Here is a 17,846-nt window from a genome sequence, read left to right as displayed (position 1 = left end):
GAGCACTCTACTCCTAGATAAGGGTATCGGCCTAGATACTAATAGCCTTAGATAGCTTAACTATTTATAATATCTTAAATATACCCCTAAGTAAGGTCTAATATAGATATTTTATTACTTTAAAAATACTTTAGAGCTCTAAAAAAAAAGAGTATAAAATATAAGACTTATAATATAATTAATCCTCTCTCTCTTAATACTATTACTTCTTAGGGTTAGATATATCTATCTAATACCTAATTATATAAGCTATAATCTACTTACTCCTTAGTATATTAAATCTTAACCCCTAGTAATATCTATATTAGTAAAATCTATACTATAATTACTACTATAGAGGATTCCCTATTATTAGTTTAATATAAAATATTACTTTTAATAAATTTATATTATACTATACCTTGTAATTAAATATAAGGCTATATTTAGTAGCCTTAATAAGCTAAATATATTATTTAAGTATATTAATTTATATTTAATATATTTACTTTCTTTTATTAGTACTTTAAATAGGATTCGTATCTTTAGTAGTATAACTAAATCCAGTATTAAATAGATAGGAGGCAGTGAGCGCACGGGCCGTCCAGTGATAGGTGAGTGCCACTAACGAAACCAACATCCATTTACTAACTTTACGTGAGCTTGGGCCACCCAATGCGAGAGCTCCCATGTGTGGGGCTAAGTACAGCTGTCCTGAACTGTTGTAACAGACCGTACCATCCCACCTTCATAGGCAGGGCTACAACGCTTCTCGGTCACTCCGTGCTCAGTTCAATACGAAGTCGCAGTTCAACTGCATGCTGCCGCAGGACATCCTCCTCTACTTCGAGCCTTTCCTCTGGGCATCAACGATAATCCACTACGAGACGAGAGGTTGACAACCTACCCATCAAGTCAACTACGGAATTTCCAAGTGCACCTTTCTGGACGTTCACCATGGATTACGACACACTCAAAGAACAATGGAGTGAGGTAGAAGACCGCGATGGGGTGAGGCTTAGCTGGAACGTCCTCCCAAGCACACGCATGGTTAGTGTCCCATGTGTGACGACGTCCGCCAGTGATATGGACTCTAAGAAGCGCGATAGGAGGCATCTAGACTCGTGGTACCCATCGGAGCTCTCTATACACCACTCAAGGAGAAACCTGAGACGCCTTTGCTGCATTTTGAGCCTGTCACTTGCAAGCAACCTTGCCGCTCCGTTTTGAACCCGTTCTGGTAGGTTTTCGGCCCATTCCCAGAAGACCACAATGGCTGAAGTGTCGTCCTTAGCTCTGTCGATGTTCGAGCCCGGCTATGGATCTGCCCGTTCTGCTTGTCGCGCAACCCTCTCCCACCTCACTATAAGGACATTACACAGAACGCGATACCTCCCGAGCTCCATCCCTCGAACACCACGATCGAGTACAGGCTCTCACGCCCTGCCCCGAGCCCTCCGATTTTTCTCTATGTTGTTGACACATGTCAAGAAGACGACAGTCTCTCTGCCCTGAAGGAGTCACTTGTTATGAGCCTAGCAGAGCTGCCTCAAAATGCGCTGGTTGGCTTGATTACCTATGGCACTATGGTAGGTAGTGAATCGCTGCATTCAACACGCATGGCAATAAGGTACTATACTGACGTGTATGCAGGCCCAAGTCCACGAGATCGGCTACAACGAATGTGCCAAATCGTATGTTTTTCGAGGGAGCAAAGATTATACAGCAAAACAAGTCCAGGAGATGCTCGGTTTGCTTTCGCCTGCGCCCAGACCCGGCATGCCACAGCAGCCTGGCCGCCCAACTCCTAGCGGGCCTGCCTCCAGGTTTCTGCTACCTGTCTCGCAGTGCGAGTTTCAACTCACGAAAGCCCTCGAGCAGCTACAGAAGGACCCTTGGCCGGTTGCTAATGACCGTCGGAGCCTGAGGTGCAGTGGAGTAGCGCTCAGCGTGGCTGTAGGGCTTCTCGAGTCATCTTTTCAAAATGCTGGCGGTCGCATCATGCTATTCGCTGGCGGCCCAGCGACAGAGGGACCCGGCATGGTAGTTGGACCCGAACTGAGGGAGCCCATTCGATCTCATCACGACATCGATCGAGACAACATCAAGTACTACAAAAAGGCGCTCAAGGTGTGTACCTGTGGTTTTGACATTCATGCTATCGTTGCTGCAACAAGCCCTGACTCCTAAGTAGTTCTACGATACACTAGCGAAGCGGACCGCACACAACGGCCATATCATTGACATATTTGCCGGATGTCTGGATCAGGTCGGCTTGCTCGAGATGAAAGGTCTTTGCAATTCTACGGGCGGCCACATGATTCTCACCGACAGCTTTACTTCGTCCATGTTCAAGCAGTCCTTCAACCGGGTGTTCGAAAAAGACGGCGACGATAACCTGGTCATGGGCTTCAACGGCGTCCTAGAGGTTCTCACCACCAAGGAACTCAAGGTCACTGGCCTGATCGGCCATGCAGTATCACTGAACAAGAAGTCGACATCTGTCGGTGAGACTGAGTGTGGTATTGGTAACACGTGCTCCTGGAAAATGTGCGGAATTGATCCCAGTGCGAGCTATGGTGTCTATTTCGAGATCGCAAGCCAGGGGGGACCAACGCAACACCAGCAAGCGCCGCAGAAGGCCATGATTCAGTTCCTCACCTACTACCAGCATTCATCCGGTCAGTTCCATCTTCGAGTAACGACCATCGCTCGGAACCTCAGTGGCCCCGCTGGAGACCCAGCAATCGCGCAGTCTTTTGACCAAGAAGCTGCGGCGGTTCTCATGTCGCGAATTGCCGTATTCAAATCCGAAGTTGACGATGGCCCGGATGTACTTCGGTGGGTCGACAGAATGCTCATCAGGCTTTGTTCACGCTTTGCCGATTATCGCAAGGACGACCCTTCTTCATTCCGCCTGGAAAAGAACTTCACGCTATACCCTCAGTTCATGTTCCATCTGAGAAGGAGTCAATTTCTGCAGGTCTTCAACAACTCTCCTGACGAGACCGCATTTTACCGCCACGTCCTCAACCACGAGGATGTCAGCAACTCACTGGTCATGATTCAGCCTACTCTGGACTCTTACACCTTTGACCAAGAAGGGGGGCAGCCTGTGCTTCTAGACTCAACATCCATCCAGGCAACTCACATCCTTTTGCTGGACACCTTCTTCCACATCCTCATTTTCCACGGCGAGACAGTCGCCGAATGGCGTAAGGCGGGCTATCAGGATCAGGAAGGTTATGAGAACTTTGCGGGGCTACTGGAGCAGCCAAAAGAGGACGCTAGGGTAAGTTTGCAGACGCACGGAATCCGGGCGCGCACTAGTTCATGGCACTGACAAACAGCAGGATCTTATCCAGGACAGATTCCCATTGCCGCGCTTCATCGTTTGTGACGCTGGCGGCTCCCAGGCGCGATTCCTGCTGTCCAAGCTCAACCCTTCGACAACACATACGTCTGGAGCCTACGGTGGTGTTGGTGCCCAAACTGCTCAAACCATTTTCACCGACGATGTTTCTCTGCAAACATTCATGGATCACCTAATGAAGTAAGTCCCACCATACTTGATTGACCTCCGACTTTTCCTGACAAGTATCGTTCCAGACTTGCTGTCAGCGGCACTAATTAGCTTCGGGCTGTGGGTGGTCAGGCGGAGGTGAATGTGTATCTGAGGAGCATGCAGTAAAGATGATAAATCGAGACACCCAGTTTTATATTGTAATGTCGGGTAAATGTTGTCCGTGATGACATTGACCAGTGAATGATGCGGCTTTGAAGACTCTCATTTATCTAGATAGGTTATATGTAGCATGCAGAACGCACTCATCAAGAAGCGCAAGTTATCTTAGTAGCACCGTAATCGCGGCAACATGGGCATGGGCTATTGAAGGTGCAACTACGAGCCGCACGTGATCAGGCCGTTTCCCCCACTGGCAACAGCCCCCTGTCAATGTGCCAGGCGAGCCCCGCAAATTCCTAGGGTTTCCACGCACCAACTAGTCACCGAACAGAAAGAGGGCAGATCTCAGTCATTATTTTTTCCCTTACGATCCGCTCGGGCTTTCCTTCATTATCCTTCCTCCATCACCCCAGACCAGGTCGACAGTAGCCATCATGCGTAAGTTCTCCCCATTATTGGACCAGCAATGTCACAAGGTTCTTGTTCAGCAGCTGACGAAGGGCTCGTTTAGCTCCCAAGATCGACCCCAACGAGATCAAGATCATGTTAGTACCCGCGACAGTCGCAAATGACCCAGCACAACTCCTAACATTGGCATTAATACAGCCACCTCCGGGCCACTGGTGGTGAGGTCGGCGCTTCATCCGCTCTGGCTCCCAAGATCGGTCCTCTTGGCCTCTCGCCCAAGAAGGTCGGAGAAGATATCGCCAAGGCTACTGGCGACTGGGTACGTTGAATTATCTTCCAGAGCAGTCGTGTTGCTGCAGGATAGCCGCTGATCCATTGTACTACAGAAGGGCCTCCGCGTGACGGTCAAGCTCACTATTCAGAATCGTCAGGCCGCTGTCTCTGTCGTGCCCACCGCCTCTTCCCTGATCATCCGCGCCCTGAAGGAGCCTCCCCGCGATCGCAAGAAGGAGAAGAACATTAAGCACTCCAAGTCTGTCCCTTTCGACGAGATTGTCGAGATCGCCCGCACCATGCGCCACAAGTCTTTCTCCAAGTCTCTCGAGGGTACCGTTAAGGAGGTCCTGGGCACTGCCTTCAGTGTAGGATGCCAGGTTGATGGCAAGAGCCCTAGGGCAATCACCGATGCCATTGAGGCTGGTGAGCTCGATGGTAAGTCGCACTTCCAGCACAACGAGCCAACCGGTGGACGACCAGCGAACTAACATACTTACACAGTGCCCGAGGAGTAAGAGTACCTCTTTGGCCAACGATGAATTTCGCACGACTTTGGAGTTAAGGGGAATGGTTCGAACTGGTTCCAAAGAGTCCTTCGGCGGACTCATATCTTCTCAATAAAATTCCCGACCCATCATGACCGGGTGCCCATGAGCTACCACGTTCTGAAACAACATGCAAACCGATCGACTGCGCCCCCTTGGCTAATCGACGCCTTGTGGGCACGTCATCTGGGTAAGAATGAATCTTTGTGCAATACTGGAATGTGTTTCCAGCCTGCGCTCGATTCTGCGAAAAGGAGGCATTGCTCACCCGCACTGAAGTAGCATCACGGACTGTTGCTACCCCTTCTTCCAAGATCTGCAGCTCAACGGTGTAGATGCAGTCTGATGGCAACTTTTTGCAACACCTAGAACTTTTGATGTGAATCTGGCTCATGATGCCGCAGAAGCATGGTAAGATGTTCATCGAATAACCTTCGCATCGCGCATCTAGACCTGAATAGTCAGCGTCCTCCGCCGCTCGCTTGTCCCAATAGACATCCACGCACTGTTCGTGACCTACCATGCGTGAAGACTTGGAGGCTTTGATTGTTCCACCCCTCGTGGTGAGTTGCCGAAAGTGTTCGCAAGCGATGCTTGCCAGGCATTATCATCATATGGCTTTACGCTCCTACTGTTCCTGCCGATACCGAACGTTGAGGAACGAACTCTGACGCCTGGTTTGTCAACTACAGCATGTAAAACCCATTCATGGTGATACTGCCAGGTTGCGCCCTGACCAGTGTTATCTACTGTAATCGACCTCACATCACAATAGCTTGTGTAGATGACCCCATAAATGAATACGAATCGTGCCGTGCGCCATCGACCCTGACCTACGTGCCATGCAGCCGAAGTCTGAAGGTTGCTGACTTAAGTACGAAGCTGAGCGAAAGGCTTGGCCCCACCCCGTGGCCAACAGCAATAGCGTGATTAGGTAGCTATAGCACCTGCATGTTGATATCACATAGGGGAGGCGGCGTCTTGTCACTGTAGTATACCTGCCACCACTGATTACCTACGACCCCCCTCCTGAAAACGCCGGATGCTTCCTTGATAGATACTAATCGCTCTACCGCACAACAAAGATCATCACCGCCACATATGAGGTCGAAGCTTAGCATCAAGCCAAATCGCGGAAGATTCAACGTCACTGTGTCATCGTACATTTTTTTGGCACGCAGTTGTCTTGGCGCTGGCATTGCCGCCGCCGACATGATCCTCTAGATGCAGTCAGCGGCCGTTTCAGCCATGCTTTGATTGATCATCAGGCAATGACAGAACGAACGCTCGAAGTCGGGAACACGACATTGCTGGTCGCGCCCATCTCTTCCTTCTCGATTCGACTCCCTCATTCCGATGTCCACCCAAAATCTATACCTGCAAAGCCTGCCGTCACAACCCATGTTGCCTCTGGTTCAGGTGCACCATAAGGTGCATCCACAATCAAACCACCAAGCAGTCCCCTCGCATTACAACCGCCACAGTCCGAGCAGCCCCTCGGGCGACCAGCTTCCACAGTCATCAAGAGACCCCGTATCTTTTCGGTCTCCGAAAGAACTCGCAAGAGCCATTCCCATTCGGAATCTGCAGCCCGGCCATCCTATCTACCATCGCACAGCAAGACTCTCGCTCCCATCCTATGTCGCTGATCACAATGAATACCAGCTAAGACGCAAGACTCCAAACGGGACCTTGCATGCCGGCTACGATGGCTCTCCAACGCAGCTTGCCCAAGGCCCTCCGCCGTTGAAGCACATGATACTATCAGCTCCGCCGGCTGCTTCAGCAACCTCCCGGCCGCAAATGGTTCACAATGTATACTCCGCTTATCCGTCAAACCTGCGCGCGAATGGGTTTACTTCACAAGTGTGCGACAGTCACACTTTCGATGCCGTACATACGGCTTCTATCACACAATGCCCACGATCTTCTCTGCACGATTTCCAACAACAGAGGCGCTACTCGGCCGATCCTAGCACTCCGCGCTTTCACGGAGCCACATATGATATCAGTAATGAACCGGAACGATGGTCAACTTGGTATAGTGCCCAGCCACAACCTCCGTACGGCAACTTGACCGCCAGAGCTGGCTGTCTGGATGCGCCCCATGCCTTCGATCATATAGACAGCCGTCCAGATCGCAGCGAACTCCGAGACTTTGGATCTATGCCGCCTCGCAATCATCTTAAATACCCACCCTCCGTGTTACAGACGTCATATCCTGCTGTGGAGTCTCTTGCTATAGGATCCAATTCTTTCCAGCCTGATATGTCCACGGCCTCTCATTTCAGAGAGAAGACACTAACTCAGGCATATCGTGCTTACATGGATTTACTCACGCAACTTCATCATATGCGGAAGGCTGGCCCTTCGTCCCTGAGCTCTAGCGCGCTGTCAAAATTGCTTGTCTATCCAAAGCCATCGAAACCAACGCCTTCGGACCCCAACATAGCTCTAGGGGGGCCAGCCCACGACACCGAGCTATCGTTCACGAACACGAGAACGAGGGTGACGCCATTTCCACCTGCGGACATGTATTTTGTCGGTACACCTCCAGTTGAGTGGGATGCTGGTCCTAAGCATGCCCCTGTCGTTCCAGCAGCCATAATGCCATGCCATGCTTTGCCTATGGAGATACACAAGGGCTCGCCATCGTCAAGCGCGAAAGCTTCATTAGAGACTCTGACACACCTCTGTGAACAAAGCAGTTGGAAATGGACAGACGGGATGATGCTTGGAGGGTGTCTACTTTATGGGCTTGATCGCTTCGAAGACGCCTCGGACTGGTTCAGTCGAATCATTGAGCTTAACGCCAAGTATGTACATCGCTACTGAAAGACTGCATTCGCAAGGCGCTAACCTTTCGGCAGCAATGTAGAGGCTATGTCGAACAAGGCAGCGACGCTTTTCTGCCTGAACCGACAGGAAGAAGCTGAAAAGCTTTGGCTCCAAGCTATCAGAATACGCCCGCAGTTTATAGAGGCTGCTGAACACCTCGTTGGCTTGCTTTACAAGAAGCGAGGTCGGGAAGCTGTCAGGATCATCGACTTCATCCAGCGGTCGTTGAAGCTGCCGGGCGTCACAAGTCATTCAAGAGAACTCGATTCGAAATTGGCAAGAAACTCTGAATCCAGCGACAGCCAGACCCGAACACCTTCCCTCCCGTTGTCTGAGAATGCAGACGGAAAGTCGTCAGGGTTTGGATCCAGCGGTTATGCCATACCAGCATCCGAAAACGGCCGGATGCTTGCCCTCGTGCACGCCAAGGGTACTATGCTGTATAGTCTCAAAGAAGTTGACAGGGCATCGCGATCCTTCGAGGAAGCAGTCTTAATTAGTGCTGGGCGGCAATTTGCATGCGTCCGGGACCTAGTGTTTAGGGTCCAGTCAGTCCTCTCCCCTAGGCAATGGGTGTCAGCAACACAAGGCATCCCAAACACGGACACTTTGCCTCCTCTTCTTTTACCGCCCGAGAGGGCACGGAATACTGCCGGTCTTGTTTTCCCCGGGCGCGGCAAGTTGCCAGGCCTTGTTTGTGTACCGAATGGAGGTCCAAGGCGGGCAGCCATACAAACAACAAGCAACTCACTGTTGTCGCTTGCCAAGATCTACCAGGACACCATGTCAAGCGCAGCGGGTAGTTCGGTGCTTAACCAGCGTCCCTCCGGCATTAACGACATCCTCGCACTCTACTATTTGTCTCTTTCTTTGCAAGAAAGCCCTTCAACGGCAAACAATGTCGGCATCCTTCTTGCCAGTGTGCAACAAGCCCCCAGCACGACCTCGCAATTCATGGTATCGAACAGACTGCAGGCGTCGGGCATACCCGGTATCTTGCCGGGGAGTGGCCTCGCCCTTGCCCTGTCTTACTACAATTATGGTCTGTCGTTAGATCCAAAACATGTTCATCTCCACACCAATCTTGGAAGTCTGCTTAAGGATATTGGCCAGTTGGATCTGGCCATCCAGATGTACGAACAAGCTGTCTCGTGCGATGGTACATTTGACATCGCCCTGACAAACTTGGCCAATGCCGTTAAGGATCGAGGCCGCACTAGCGATGCCATCGCATACTACAAGCGGGCAGTACTTTCTAATCCCGACTTCGCAGAAGCTGTGTGTGGATTATTCACGGCACTGAATTCGGTTTGTGACTGGAGAGGACGGGGAGGCTTGGTATTGCCCGAAAATGAATACGATCGATGGCATGTTGACGATGACGGTATGCTCGTGGATGCTGCGGTCCAGCGTCAAGCGACTGGCCTAACAAAGAAAGTGGTCGACATTGTGCGAAAGCAACTCGAGGAGGCATCGGCCTGGGGTATCGGTGCGCTTCCAGAAGGAGATCTTACAATCTTCGTTTCACAGTTGCAGCATGCGCGAGCCTTTGCTGCAGACGACGCATTCGAAATTACATCTGGTCTTCGAACATGGTCTCGGAAACATTGGGAAGGCTCGCGCATTCTGCGCTTTGTCGAGCGGTCTACAAAAGCGGTCATGCGACGGTGGTATTGCGACACATATATCCTCGATCTGACAACCAGATCAACTTACAACCGGCCGCTGTTGCCGCCTGCTCTCACGGTTCCGTCCGCACCGACCGTTCTCCCATTTCACACATTTACATGTCCCTTAACCGCCCAGGATGTACGCATGATATCGCAACGCAATGCGTTGAGAATCTCATGCTCGACCTTACGGGCGCCCTGGCTGCCACGCTCTGTCTATCGACCCCCTCCTCCACCATCGCCTCAACTCAATGTTGGTTATGTTTCGTCCGACTTCAATAACCATCCCCTTGCTCACCTGTAAGTGTCTCGCCCGCAATGTTGTCATTTACCAAGTATTTACATCTTTCTGACCAAATATTTCGCTAGCATGCAATCTGTGTTTGGCTTCCACGAAACAAACAAAGTCAAAGCCTTCTGTTACGCAACTACTGCAAGTGATGGCTCCGTCCACCGTCTACAAATTGAGCGCGAGGCACCTATTTTCCGAGATGCAAGCAGCTGGCCTTCGGATCGCATCGTTCAACAGATTGTGGCAGATGAAATCCACATACTCGTTAATCTGAACGGGTACACTAGAGGTGCTCGGAACGAGATATTCGCCGCGAGGCCAGCTCCTATCCAGATGTCTTTCATGGGCTTCGCTGGAACATTGGGCGCAGAGTGGTGTGATTACATCCTAGCAGACACAACCGCGATCCCGCCCAGCACCCTCCGCCCATGGAGGGGAAATCTTCATGTTCCAGATGTATTTCAAGATCAGACCGAAGAAGTGACTGGCGACTGGATTTACTCTGAAAACGTCATATTTTGTCGGGACACATTTTTCTGCTGCGACCACGCTCAATCTTGCAGTCCGGAAGAGCGTCAGTTGTCATGGGAAGCTGAACAACGCCGTCGATGGCAAATGCGCAAGGAACTTTTCCCCGGGTTTTCAGACGACACTGTCATCCTGGGCAATTTCAATCAGCTTTACAAGGTGCGAGCACCGAAAGACGCTACGTTCAAAAGGAAAACACTGACAACGGCGACAGATTGATCCAAGCACTTTCCGCTCTTGGCTACGCATCCTTTCTCGTGTGCCCAAAGCGGTGCTCTGGTTGCTCCGCTTCCCTGAACTTGGCGAGACAAATCTTAAGAGGACGGCAAAGGCATGGGCCGGGGCAGAAGTAGCCAGCCGCATCATCTTTACAGATGTTGCGCCCAAACATCTTCATATTTCTCGAGCAAGAGTATGCGACCTCTTTCTCGACACACCAGAGTGCAACGCCCACACAACTGCAGCCGATGTGTTATGGTCAAGCACCCCACTCTTGACATTTCCACGCTACTCATTCAAGATGTGCTCTCGGATGGCCGCCTCCATCCTAAAGGGAGCCCTACCCAAGGGTCCCGAAGGGCAACGCGCAGCTCAGGAGCTGATAGCATCGAGCGACGAAGAATATGAATCATTGGCGATACGGTTGGCCAGCAGTCTGGCGTACCATGGAGGTAAAGAGTATGGCGAAGGAGCGGGCCGCCTGGCTGAATTACGATACCTTCTGTGGAGGAGCAAATGGAGTTGTGCCCTTTTTGATACCCGAAGGTGGGTGGCCGACCTTGAATTGGCTTACCAGGAGGCGTGGCGAAGATGGGTCGCCGGTGAGGATGGCGATATCTATTTGTAGAGCTTCACCAACTGCGAACGACTTGGGCAATGGACGTTCATTTCTTGGACGTCGAGTATGATCTGCTCGAGTAGGCCATGGGCGACGGGACTGGGTACCATGTGCTCAAGGAAGCGTGCGTGCATTTGCTCTTTGTCGGGCTCGTGTCACGGTGATTTCATTTTCTCCTTTGTTTCCGTCGTCTTTTTGTATTTCTTCCACATGTATAATACCCCGGACCCTCTTTCCTCACGTTTGTGAGAGGTGAGATCCCAGCGATGCCGCAAATTTATAGTAACAGACTCGAGCTTCTCCTAAAGAATCTCTATGGTCATGACATTGGTAGCCGGCTTGACTGCAGTGATACCATTCTGGCCACATCGCACAGTTGTGGGTTCGAGACCAGTCCAAGACATGAGTCATGCGGCACGAGTCGACTTGGAGAGGACCAAGGGGGAGACACGAGGCAGGCGACGGGGTCTAGACTCGAGCTCGACCCAGGAGAATGGCACAGAACAACGGCTCGTACGAGAGCCAATGGCGCGTGCAGGCGGGACGACCGGCTCGACATACGCACGTTGACCGTCGCAGTGTGCCAGTCCAACACGGTCACAGTTCCTGGATGGCCCTCTTCCGGGATGCTCCATTATGGCGGCAAGTCGCTGCATTGGTGTGAGGGGTGGCCACGCTCAGCTGGCGCTTTGTCGCGTGGCGCGGCTGGAACTAGGGGCGGACCCAAGCAGCTGGGCCTGGGCTTCCTGTGTGGCAGTACGGTCTTTCATTCAGATCCCTTCCCCGTCAGGTTCGCGAAACTTCTCCGAGATGGGTCTAGTTGAGATTTGGATCGAGCCATTTGGACTTCCACTGCATGATATGATGCCTAGCAATGTAGGGTGTGGCGTAGTGCATAGTTGGAAAGCAAGTGGGGAGAGTTGGCCGGGGGGGGGGGGGGCTGTATTGGTGTGCTAACCTAGGTGGTTAAGGCCTAGCTGCACTAGCAGACGTTGCTTTTTCTGGTGGCGGTTGACGGGACCGAAGCGTAGAGTGGGTCCCGAACGTTCTCGGGCGCTCCAGTGACAGTGAATTGTCGCTGTGCGTCGGCTTGGCTGCTGCGAGAACCGTTGGCAATCCACACGTCCATCAGCCGTACTATGTGTTCGGTATGGCACAGAAGACAATGGTACCTCAATCTCAGCATTCATGCTGCCTCAACATCTCAGGCCAAGATGTCTTCTCTACGCAAACAGAAATACTGACGACTGTGGTGGATAGAGCGGATGGACCATAGTCAAAGGCAAACATGCGTAAGAGTTAAGGTAGGCCTGTGGGCCATCCATAGGGGCCGCCTCAATGCAATATGACTAGGGCTTGCACACAACGTTGAGCGCGTGGTATGGATGAACCTTAAGGCATCTTGTTGCACTGCATGCTAGGTCTGTAAGTCCCAGCTGGCTGGCTCGCGAAGCCTCCCGTCGGGCGATCAGCGCACGCGGGACAGGGGTTGCGAGCGGGGACCTTCCCTGCCATCGCGGCCTTCTATCTGAGATCACACCTCACCCAAGAGCCTTGGACACTCAAGGTTGTTTTGGGGCAGCTCGTCAGCTGAGGCCTGAACACAGCATTGGTGTGGTAGGGCAAGGGATGAAGTTTGGGGCGGCTGCCTTTCCCATTAAGATTACACTCTACTGAGAATGTATCATGTTGACAAGAATGCAATATTCGTGAGACAGCAGACAAGGTAAACGAGACGGATGAGATGGCCGCACTCATGTTGATGGGGAGCATCAGCCGCGGAGGGCAAAGCGACTGGACAAGAGTTAATTGTATGGTTTCAGCTGTCCGCCCGCAAAGTTGCCTTGTCATGCACTCAGCAAACCACTACCTAGTCGCACGAAAATGTGGGAGTGATGCCCCCTACCTCTGCCTGTCGCAGTTCCTGGTCCGCCCGGTACCAATCGCCTAGACTGGTGTGAAGTACGAATGCAGGAAATGGGGCCCTGGCCAGACCAAGGGGCCAAGCGCTGCGCTGAAAACGCTCGGTCCAGCAATAGTCGGTCGGGGGCCCCACCCGCATTCGTTGAGTTCATCGTTCACCAACTGTCCACGATCAACCGGTACCGTCCATCATCCCTCGTGTACCCCTGCCGCTCCCAGCTTGTCATCGGGCATCGCTCGGTTTATTCTGTATTGGGCACTAGGACCGAGAGAACGACATGTAGTGGGTTGTCGTCACTACGCTTTCGCATTTGTGTCGCGACGGGTGCGGTCCATCGCACTGTTGGCAGTACCAGCGGCTGACCCTCTCTCTAGATCGATCGAGGTGCATCCTTCCGAATATCAGCATGTTGCCAGCTGGGACACAGACAGGCCTGACGGCATCAATGCTGAAATATCGCCCAAGCTCGAGCACTCTATCGTTCTCAAGGCTTACTGCCCTTGCAACCCGCATTGCCAGATCACTCTGTCAAGCCCACATGACCGCTGCAACCGCCAGCTGTCTTGTGGGCGTTGCCGGGATTTTCAGCTTGTCAATGGCAGCGGCACCCCTGGCCTAGCAATGCTACAGCTCCAGCCCCTGCATCCTGGTGTCCCGAAGCGAATCGAACCAAGCCCACTGAGATGAATTGCCGATAGATACGACTGGAGCAGAAAGAGGGATGTGATCAAAGTCATCTAGCTCGACATGTCCGGTCGCCCGAATAGACAGGTCGGGGCGGATCGCGATTCTATGTCGCCTGAACCAACACTTTGCTTCTTCACTCGCAAGGTGGCCCCTGGTACGATTCCACGCGTGAAGATGCAAGCAAACCGGGGAGCGGGGCAGGATATGGCCTGTAACATGGGTCCCTGGCAGCGATCTGCAAGTAGCCCATCAGTAACTCGATCCTGGGAACGGAATGGCCGTTGCAGACGATCACTTGGCACGACGTAACACCCGTCAATTCACCTGTCCTGTCATTTGCTTGATGTGTCTTAACGGATTAGGACGAAGAGAGAAAAACACAGTCTGGTGGGCAGGCGTGCCGAGTCAGTGGCATTCCCACGCCATCCCAATTTGCATGCCGCACGGCAAGGCCCTGGTCACGGATGAATGAACAAACAGTCTGGAAGCCTGGACACACACAATTGAGACCTCAGCGCCATGCACCACGCAGCCCGCCCCCCCCCCCCCCGCGACTAGGGCTACCCCGGTCGCTATCTATGCCGCCAGCAGAACTTTCCTGCCTGGTGCGCTCTGTCTCGTCGCCCCCGGTCAAGTCTGGCATGGGCAGTCCTCGCGGCTCGAGCCTCGAGCCTCAATGCCGCAAGCCTCTCTCAGACCACTTATTCCGGGCTAGCACCACCTCGGACATGGTGCATGTAGCCCAATTCGGCGGTAGTAGAGATCTCTCTGATGGGGCCATCTCCATAGCGCCTGGCGTAGACGCACCCCCCCCCCTTTCTCCCCCACCTCTCTAGTTCCCCCCTTCCGGAACCGAGCCTCTGTTTCCATCAACAGCGCCACGGCCATGAATGGCTGGAAGCCCTTGGTCTCGATGCATGCTGCTCATCGGGAGTTGCGGACTCAATACACTGAGGGACTGTGTAGGTTTACAAAAACTCCCACCCTCCTTCTTCGCTCCTAGACGACTACCTCGCCACGCCTCCGCCTGAATTAAGATAAGCACCACATATGAACAGACGATATCACTGAGCAGTCTATCTATTGTTTTTTCTTTGCAACTCGACGCCGGCGATACTTCTTGGCCTACCTTAACCCGGTTCTCTCGACCACTCAGTAAATCCAGTCACAACATTTGACTCGATCAATCCTTGACTGACTGCTTCATCTCCTGGCGCTGTGTCCGGATCCAACCCCAACAAGGTCACTCCGAAGTTGTTCTCCTCCAACATTGCGACCTCCACTTCATCCCGCTGCCCTGCAGACTCGAACCCAATTGCGTAAACGACTCCTCTTGGAGCAAGTCAAAGAGCTACTTAGTCCAGCCCTACAGGATCATTATCACAATTCGGACATAGAGTTGAACGGGTCTGCCATTCGCATCCCATCATACGAATAATCTGTCAGCTTGTCAGGTTACACGATCACTTCGCTATACTCGACTTCACGGATCTTGATCACTCATCCTCGAGAACCGCATTCGTGTATAACTATGGCGCAAAGGAGGGGTCCATGGTCCCAACACGAGGATGCATGTCTGATGCAGCTCGTTAGCGAGCAGGGTCCTCTTAACTGGGTTCGAATTGCACAAACCCTAGGCACCAGGACACCCAAGCAGTGCAGAGAACGCTTTCACCAGAACTTGAAGCCAACCCTCAACCACGAGCCCATTACAGCCGAGGAGGGCGTACAGATTGAAATTCTTGTCAATGAGCTCGGCAAACGGTGGGCAGAAATCGCTCGAAGACTTTCCGGAAGAAGCGACAATGCAGTGAAGAACTGGTGGAATGGGAATCAAAATCGTCGGAGACGCCATGACCGCAGAAGAAGCACACACCCTCCTCGACCCAGCTATGAAGACGGCCGATACTCTTCACCAAGGCCCTACCAACATCGCCCCTCTCTCACGCTTCACCCAGGGCCTAATTCAATGCAACATCCTCCTACTACTCAATATCTATCTTCGCCAACATCACCTGCCCACAGCTCTGGGAACTACTCACGCCATCAGCATGGCTCATCTCTTCCTTCACCAAGCTCGACAGCCTCGCCGAGGAGCGACGCACTCGATGCTGACAACACTGCACTGTCAGATTCGGGATCAAGCTACACGACATCACCTCGCGAACACTACACACGCGTCTCCCCACCCGTACAACTACCACCTCTCCGAATTGCCGTTACTTATGACTCGCTGCCCCGCTCCCTGCCGGGTGTTGGTTCACTCCTTCACACAGCCGGGGAGAGAAGAGATGTCACCATTGCAGGCACATACCTGCCAGCGCATTCTTCTCATTTGCCTACTGCACCATGTTCCCCAACAGAGGATCACCGTTCGTCCAGAAGATTCTTTGGCACGGCCGAAGACAGGGACGCACGGATGACTGTAGATCAGCTTGTCAACCGTTGAGTTCTGTTGACGCTAGTCGATCAGTGGCTTTGCTTTGGGTACGTGTTGAATATGCGAGAGTTTGTTCGTGGTTGCAGGCGGCACGCAATTTTTTTTTTCAAGGATACCCCTTTCGTGGCATTAATGGCCAGTTCACGCGACTGCTCACCGGGGAGCAAGGTTAATTCGCATGGAATGTAAAGGTAGACGGCAGTTCACGGATGTACACGATGTTGAACCACGAACGATAGAGTTCGTTGCTGGTACTGGCGAGACACGCCGGGCGTTGCCAGAGGTTGCATATAATCAGGCGATGCCGAATAGACGAGTGATTACACGCGTCGCAGGTCCAACACTTGCTCATGCTCCTCGGTTGGGCTGAACGTAAGCTACAACGCCACATAATAGACGTTGTACAAGCCATTTGTGGTTTGACGTGAAGTAGCAAGAAGGTTCGGTAGCCTCTGAAGATGGTGAATGGAGCAATCCAAAAGCTCACCCACATGTTGCCGCATTTACTGTATTGGACTGTCTTGTTTCTGCTGCATCAATACCTAAGGTAGTGTCGGGCGCAGGGCTGAAAACAGACTACGTTGTGCTGCAGGATGTATCTTGGGTTTGGCTTGGTCTAGACCACCAAGCGCAGCGGTTTCGCCATGAATGAATGACGCGTTTGTCATGATGACACAAGGACGGACCGATCAGTCCAGCCGATCTTTCTCGGGCATAACAAAACAGGCAGGGGCGAGGTAAAAAGGTGGGGGTGAGTTATTGTTCCGGTGATGGCTCGTCACCATGGCGCTCCGATGCATCTGCTTGTTTCAGTCACAGACATCAGGGATAGAATAAGTTTTTTTCGGTACGAATCGCGCAGCCTAACCTGCCCTCCAGATTCATGGCTTCCCTTGTGTGTTGCAGTTCAACACCTTAGACACCTGAATCTATACTTGACTATGTCGACTACCGCGTCTGGCATCGAACTGTAGAGCCCCCAATACTTCAGAAACTTCCGTCTTCGGTGCCTGTACTTGCCTTGCTTACTAGGACTGGCAGCCCACACCGAGTGTTCCATTGCGCGGCAGCAGCGTAGATACTATCGGCCAAAAGTTCATCCCCCTTATTCTACTCGTCGATGGAACAAGTCACCACGAACGATGGCTGGCAATCTCCGTGGGCTATAAGCGACGGAAGCTGCCCGAAGATGAGCGCCACACTACTTGAACCTTCTCTACGCCACTTCGCACCTCCGCTTGCATGTTGGGTTTTTGCTGAATTGGCGTTCGAAATGCGGCTGCTCAGTTATTGAACGTCACAGCTTCCGACCACCGATACTTCTCCACAAGTCTCGGGGTCAATATCATGCCCCTATTCGTGTAACGATAACTCAGTTGGCTTGTTTTTAGAGCGTTGGCTGCTGACAGAGTTCCTGGCAGAGTTCGTCGCCTCTTTCCAACCAGACCGACCCCCAGCCCCGCAATGACCAGCGCTAGCCTTTTACCTAGATGCTGTTTGACAAACAATTTGGCCGAAGTCAGATACCGTCTGTTGTTTGCTTGTGCTCAAGACCGATAACTACGTGTAGGATGCACTGCTACGGCTCATACTCGGCCGTTCCCCGGGCTGTCTGCCGAAGTCCACCAGAGTCAATCTCTGACATGCGTCAGAGATGGTACGTGTCGTGATCTTTCGACCGCTCCGAGAGCCGCTTCCGGTAGTCTCACATCTGTCTTCGGGCAAGCTGGCAGATC

At 52.3% G+C, this 17,846-nt stretch overlaps 3 protein-coding genes across 3 annotated transcripts; all 3 read left to right on the top strand.

Moving 5' to 3' along the window:
- Positions 1 to 936: 936 nt before the first annotated feature.
- On the top strand, positions 937 to 3,613 carry SEC23 (GTPase-activating protein S23; the record flags this gene model as incomplete). Its single annotated transcript, XM_028643234.1, has 7 exons — positions 937 to 1,029; positions 1,089 to 1,219; positions 1,274 to 1,568; positions 1,633 to 2,109; positions 2,174 to 3,271; positions 3,333 to 3,532; positions 3,589 to 3,613. The coding sequence occupies 7 exons, from the start codon at positions 937 to 939 to the stop codon at positions 3,611 to 3,613; spliced, it is 2,319 nt and encodes a 772-aa protein (XP_028493132.1).
- A 485-nt stretch (positions 3,614 to 4,098) lies between these two features.
- RPL12 (60S ribosomal protein L12) lies at positions 4,099 to 4,863 on the top strand (the record flags this gene model as incomplete). Its single annotated transcript, XM_028643233.1, has 5 exons — positions 4,099 to 4,102; positions 4,176 to 4,209; positions 4,271 to 4,391; positions 4,459 to 4,783; positions 4,850 to 4,863. The coding sequence occupies 5 exons, from the start codon at positions 4,099 to 4,101 to the stop codon at positions 4,861 to 4,863; spliced, it is 498 nt and encodes a 165-aa protein (XP_028493131.1).
- Positions 4,864 to 8,514: 3,651 nt separating this feature from the next.
- Positions 8,515 to 11,315, top strand: D7B24_009154 (uncharacterized protein; the record flags this gene model as incomplete). Its single annotated transcript, XM_028643232.1, has 2 exons — positions 8,515 to 9,009; positions 11,310 to 11,315. 2 exons carry the CDS (start codon positions 8,515 to 8,517, stop codon positions 11,313 to 11,315), a joined length of 501 nt encoding a protein of 166 aa, XP_028493130.1.
- Positions 11,316 to 17,846: the final 6,531 nt, after the last annotated feature.

This window comes from Verticillium nonalfalfae, assembly GCF_003724135.2.
Source record: "Verticillium nonalfalfae strain VnAa140/NRRL 66861 chromosome Unknown scaffold_89, whole genome shotgun sequence".
Taxonomy (NCBI): domain Eukaryota; kingdom Fungi; phylum Ascomycota; class Sordariomycetes; order Glomerellales; family Plectosphaerellaceae; genus Verticillium; species Verticillium nonalfalfae.
This window is presented reverse-complemented; position numbering and strand designations above follow the sequence as displayed.